The 6,121-nt window shown below is 38.2% G+C and overlaps 1 protein-coding gene across 1 annotated transcript; it reads left to right on the forward strand.

Annotated features, from left to right (window-relative positions):
- Nucleotides 1–1,278: 1,278 nt before the first annotated feature.
- Nucleotides 1,279–5,732, forward strand: LOC132546426 (zinc finger protein Pegasus-like). Its single transcript, XM_060210137.1, has 4 exons — nucleotides 1,279–1,532; nucleotides 1,884–2,373; nucleotides 2,973–3,112; nucleotides 5,246–5,732. The coding sequence occupies exons 1-4, from the start codon at nucleotides 1,279–1,281 to the stop codon at nucleotides 5,730–5,732; spliced, it is 1,371 nt and encodes a 456-aa protein (XP_060066120.1).
- The last annotated feature ends 389 nt before the right edge of the window (nucleotides 5,733–6,121 follow it).

A 6,121-nucleotide genomic window follows, 5' to 3' on the forward strand; every position in this document is an offset into this window, starting at 1 on the left:
AGTATTGCCCAGCTCCATGCTCAAAATTCTGTACTACATGTTTAACAATATTTGGGAAATTATTTTCTCAAAAAATTCATATGAAGTTTAACCAAACCAATTAAAAAAAAATCAGATGTGACCCTAACAGGGATGAAAAGGGACATCTTATGATCCTTTCCTACCTGAGTTTACATGTGAGGGTATTATGAAATGATTTGTAGAGAGATCTATCATTCCTTCTCTTTAATAGCAGATAGGCAGGGTCCAGTAGTGGAACAATAGGATAAGGGGATACAATGAAATACTATTGGTGAAGTACATATAAGGACCTTTTTATGGAAAAGAAAACTCACAGTTGGTGTAATATTAATTTGTAATCCTACCCCCTTTATCACCCCCATCTTCTCTCCATCCCGACATTAGTGGTGAAGATCATTACAATGAACACCACTGATATGTTGTTACTACAATTCTCATTATCATGCACAATTTAATTGTTTGACATATACAAATGTGTAGGAATAATCAATATTCTAGCTTGTGTTTCTCACAGGTGAAATTACAGCTTTTCAATGTTTGATGATTGTTCTATGAAAAAATCCTTGAATGTCTATTCTCTCTCTACGACTGAATGACGATCATGCATTTCCTAAACAATCAACTTTTGCAAGTAGTGTAGCATGTGTATGAAAAGATAAGGCATTACCGTAATTATCATGCTTAAACCCCAGAGGGTGGTAGTGTCGTTTTTTAGTGATCAATTAATGGGATGTGCTAGATTACACGATAATGATATAGTATCTGATGGCCTTTTCATCTGCAGCTGCAATAAATGTGGATGGGCTTATTAGTAGATAAGAGTAAAAATGATTATAAAATACTGATGTCTGATTGGTGGATAAGTATAGTAAAACTGTAGTGAAGTAAATACTGATGTCTGATTAGTGGATAAGAAGCGTAAATACTGATATCTGATTGGTGAATAAATATAGAGCTGTAATGAAGTAAATACTGATATCTGATTGGTGGTTAAGAAGCGTAAATACTGATGTCTGATTGGTCGATAAACGTAGAACTGTAATGAAGTAAATACTGATGTCTGGTTGGTGGTTAAGAAGCGTAAATGCTGATGTCTGATTGGTCGATAAGTAGAGTAAAACACAAGTTTAGGAAATACTGATGTCTTATTGTTTTGGTTTTTAAATTTTTTTAACTTGTTTTAAGTTGAATATATCTATGACCATGTGCAATATTGAGTCTGCTTCATGAACAATGTTTGATATTTCTCTTGTAGATATGGATGACGATGGGAGGGAGAAAGAAATTGTGCGTTTACCAGCATCATCAAACTCACGTCCACATAAGTGTGATGTGTGTTCAAGACAATTTCGGGAAATAGCCACATTACGTAAACATGAACAATTGCACCGTGCAGACCGACCTTATGTATGTACCACATGTGGAAAGTCTTTTCTGTGGTCGTCAAACTTGAAAGTCCACGAACGTGTCCACACAGGAGAAAGGCCATACAAGTGCAAAATTTGTCACAGGTAGGAAATCTGATCTGTAGTCTTCTGTTACCTCAGGAGTTGTCTTATCTCTTAATTTCTTTGTATTATATCTTCAGATGAGATCCTATTTATGCTTGAGTATTTGATTATTTTAGAATGTAAATTTAATCTTTTCATAGATTTGATAGAATTTTAGAAATGTTGCTAAAGTTTGTAATTCGAAGTTTTCCGAAAAGAATGAACATACAATACAATGGATATTCTCTTTTTAGTTGTTTGATTTCTATGTATGTATATATAAACATATTTAAACATATTTATGTATATATAAACATATGTATGTATACATATGTATGCATTTTTTCTAACAGTTTTGGATATATATTACAGGTGTTTCACACAATCCAATGACCTGCGACGCCATGAGAGAAACGTACACATGCGAGGTAAACTTGTTAACTACAGATCAACTGGGGCACGTGCAGCTAGCAGCACTGGACAGGTCAACATGGCCGCTTATCAGGCGTTTGCCATGCAGCAGCGTGCCCTACTTCAGCATGCACTTACATATGAAACGATAATGCACAGTGCTGCGGCTGTCACTCAGAGTCATTACATGGGTCCCCCATCAGACTCGTCCATTCTGCCTGCTCCAAAACGTGACCAATGTGACTTGTCCGTATCTACCTCAACAGACAGTATGTACCGTGCACATAAAACGCCGAGTCCAATCAAGCTGGAGCAAGTTACACCTCCATCAACCCCTGGCGATGAGGCCCACCAATCAGATGGCCAGAACAGTCGCCCATTATCCAATCAAAACTCTTCTGACTCTGAACTTAGGAATCTCCAACGGCAGATGTCAAATGAATATGCCAAGGTAAGTAAGAAATATCAAGCAACTGATATAAAGATAGGTTGTGTGGTTTTTCATGTTTCTGTTTATTTGTTATTGGAAAAAATTCTTTTTCCTTTTAAAGATACACTTGTAGTGTATAGCTGGTTATTTCACAGGTTGAAATTTTCATGATTTGCTTTTAAAAACGATCAAATTTATATATCATTATAAATGATCAAATTTTATTTTAACTAATTCAAAATTTCACTATATGAATTTTAAAAGGATATTGAATACACATGTCTCATTATTTCACAGATTGAAATTTCAAGATCCAGTAGTGTGCTGCGAAATAGCAAAAACACTGTCCATGTGAAAAAAACTGGCTGTATGGTAATTAATAAATGATCACCAAAGAGTTTTGGCAATCAATGGGAGTAATCATTACACAAACAGCCAAGGACAAGTTTATGTAATTTTACTACAAGTTCCCAGATATACTGATAAGATACTGGTGGTCATTAGTTTAAAAGTTTCAGGGTTTAAAGTCAAAGGTCATCCTTGACCACAGATTAAGGGTTTGGAGTGTATATATGACCCCTGATCAATACTTTTGTAGCTAATGGTGTTTTTCTCCACAGATCTCCTTGACGACAAGCAGTAGTGTGATCCATTCTCCCCCTGCCCTATCCTCATCCACTTACCTCAGCAGTCAGCGTAGTCACACCTCTGACGGAGCTAGTCCTCACAAGAATGGATTGGTCTCTCCACACTGTCCTAGGTACTTCTTAAGAAAATTTGTTTTCTGAACATGAACTGTCCGAGGTACTCCTTAAGAAAATTTGTTTTCTAAACATGAGCTGTCCGAGGTACTCCTCAAGAAATTTTGTTTTCTGAACTTGAACTGTCCGAGGTACTTCTTAAGAAGTTTTGTTTTCTGAACCTGAACTGTCCGAGGTACTCCAAGAAATTTTGTTTTTAGCAAATCGCCCTGCGTCCGTGGTTCATCGTCCGTCCGTAAACAATTCTTGTTACCGCTATTTCTGGAAAAGTACTCGATGGATCTTTCTCAAATTTCATATGCAGGTTCCCCTTGGTCATTAGTTGTGCATTGTACCTTTTTGAACTGATTCGAATTCAAGATGGCTGACAGGTGGCCATCTTGGATTTTGGAAGTAAAAGTTTGTTACTGCTATTTCTGGAAAAGTACCGGAAGGATCTTTCTCAAATTTCATATGCAGTTTCCCCTTGGTCCCTAGTTGTACATTGTACCTTTTTGAACTGATTCGAATTCAAGATGGCTGACAGGTGGCCATCTTGGATTTTGGAAGTAAAAGTTTGTTACCGCTATTTCTGGAAAAGTACTGGATGGATCTTCCTCAAATTTCATTTGCAGTTTCCCCTTGGTCCCTAGTTGTGCATTGTACCTTTTGTGGACTGATTCGAATTCAAGATGGCCGACAGGTGGCCATCTTAGATTTTGGATGTAAAAGTTTGTTACTGCTATTTCTTGGAAAGTACTGGATGGATCTTTCTCAAATTTCATATGCAGGTACCCCTTGGTCCCTTGTTGTGCATTGTTCCTTTTTTGGACTGATTCTAATTCAAGATGGCCGACAGGTGGCCATCTTGGATTTTGGAAGTAAAAGTTTGTTGCTGCTATTTCTGGAAAAGTACTGGATGGATCTTTCTCAAATTTCATATGCAGGTACCCCTTGGTCCCTTGTTGTGCATTGTTCCTTTTTTGGACTGATTCTAATTCAAGATGGCCGACAGGCAGCCATCTTGGATTTTGGAAGTAAAAGTTTGTTGCTGCTATTTCTGGAAAAGTACTGGATGGATCTTCCTCAAATTTCATATGCAGTTTCCCCTTGGTCCCTAGTTGTGCATTGTACCTTTTGTGGACTGATTCGAATTCAAGATGGTAGACAGGTGGCCATCTTGGATTTTGAATGTAAAAGGTTGTTACTGCTATTTCTTGGAAAGTACTGGATGGATCTTTCTCAAATTTCATATGCAGGTTCCCTTTGGTTCCAAGTTGTGCATTATACCTTTTTGGACTGATCCGAAATCAAGATGGCTGACAGGCAGCCATCTTGGATTTTGAGAGTAAAATCTTGTTACTGCTCTATCTGAGGAAGTACTGGATGGATTCTTCTGATATTTCATAGATATTGGTTTCCCTTGGTCCGTAGTTGTGCATTGTACCTTTTTTGGACTGATTTGAAATCAAGGTGGCCCACAGGCAGCCATCTTGGATGTCGACAGTAATACAGCACAAGCATATTGTCCATTATCCACCTGTAACTGACTGCTATCAAATAATACTTTGGGATCTTTTTCAAATGATATTTGCTAATAGGTGCTTAATAAAAATATCTTGTGCCATCATTGAGTACATTCAATGAAGACCAGTTCATGAACATTTACAACACCTGTAACAAACAAAAAAAAATAAACAAATCTTCAAGAACCGAAAACAGATCCTCAAATGGTGGGTGCCAAGATCCCTCTGGGATCTCTTGTTCTGAACATGAACTGTCCGTGGTACTCCTCAAGAAATTTTGTTTTTCTGAACATGAACTGTCCGTGGTACTCCTCAAGAAATTTTGTTTTCTGAATCTGAACTGTCCGTGGTACTCCTCAAGAAATTTTGTTTTCTGAATCTGAACTGTCCGAGGTACTCCTCAAGAAATTTTGTTTTTCTGAACATGAACTGTCCGAGGTACTCCTCAAGAAATTTTGTTTTCTGAACATGAAACTGATTCTTTTAGAGACGAAAAATTGAATTAATGATAATCTTGTTTTGTTTTGATTGCAAAAACTGAAGATTTTGAATGTCTTTGACATATTTTGTATAGAGAATTTTCTCTGAAATTTTCTATTATCATGGAAATGGTATTTTATGTTGCAGCCTGTCAGGACTGACATCTCTACCTCAGCCAGTACCTCTCCCTCCCATCTCCTCAATCTACGGGGCTCAGACGTCTACCTCAGACCGTGCTGATCGTGTCATAGACCTCAGTATAAACAAGTCAATCAGCAGTGGAGACTCCGACGATGGCGATTGGAAAGGAGGCAACTCCTCTTTTGTATCCAAATCTCCTCAGATGTCGGAGGCAGAAAGTGAGGAAAAACGTGACGTGACAACGACATCTGAAACTCCGACGGTGGACTCGGGAATCCATCACTGTCCCCATTGTAACCTGTTCTTTCAGGACTTCACCATGTTTCATTTACACCAGTCTCTGCACCCCATGGATCATGATCCTTTTCGGTGTCCCAGCTGTCAGAAGTGTTGTCAGGACCGCATCGAGTTCATGTTTCACATCGTGTGGCATGTGAAGTATCCTCACACCATCCCAAACTACCAGCCCTTCAAGGAGAGCTACCTCACTTAATCAAAACGTTCCTCAATGTAAGTACTCAACATCCCAAACTACTGGGCCTGTCAAAGTTGGTCCATCGAAATTTAAGCCCTTTGCTGTTTGAGATGAGTTATTTCTGTAACTGTAAGTATTTACACAACATTATAAACTCTGACCCTTTTGAGGTGATTTATCTCTCTCATTTACAAACTCTACCTGTAGTACTTACACAACAAGACAAACTACAAGTCCATTTAATGACAGTTAACTCTGTGTATAGAATTGTCGCAGAATGAGCGTGAAAAGGTAAGGGTCACCTGCCAGATTATGCTTTCTCTGGGTACTCTGGTTTCTTCCCATAGTAAGACCTCTGACACATTCCCGCCAGGCCAACAAGACTCATAGGTATAAGTTGGATAATT

Source organism: Ylistrum balloti, unplaced genomic scaffold (assembly GCF_031769215.1).
Source record: "Ylistrum balloti isolate Yb309-2 unplaced genomic scaffold, AGI_CSIRO_Ybal_v1 Utg369890, whole genome shotgun sequence".
NCBI lineage: Eukaryota > Metazoa > Mollusca > Bivalvia > Pectinida > Pectinidae > Ylistrum > Ylistrum balloti.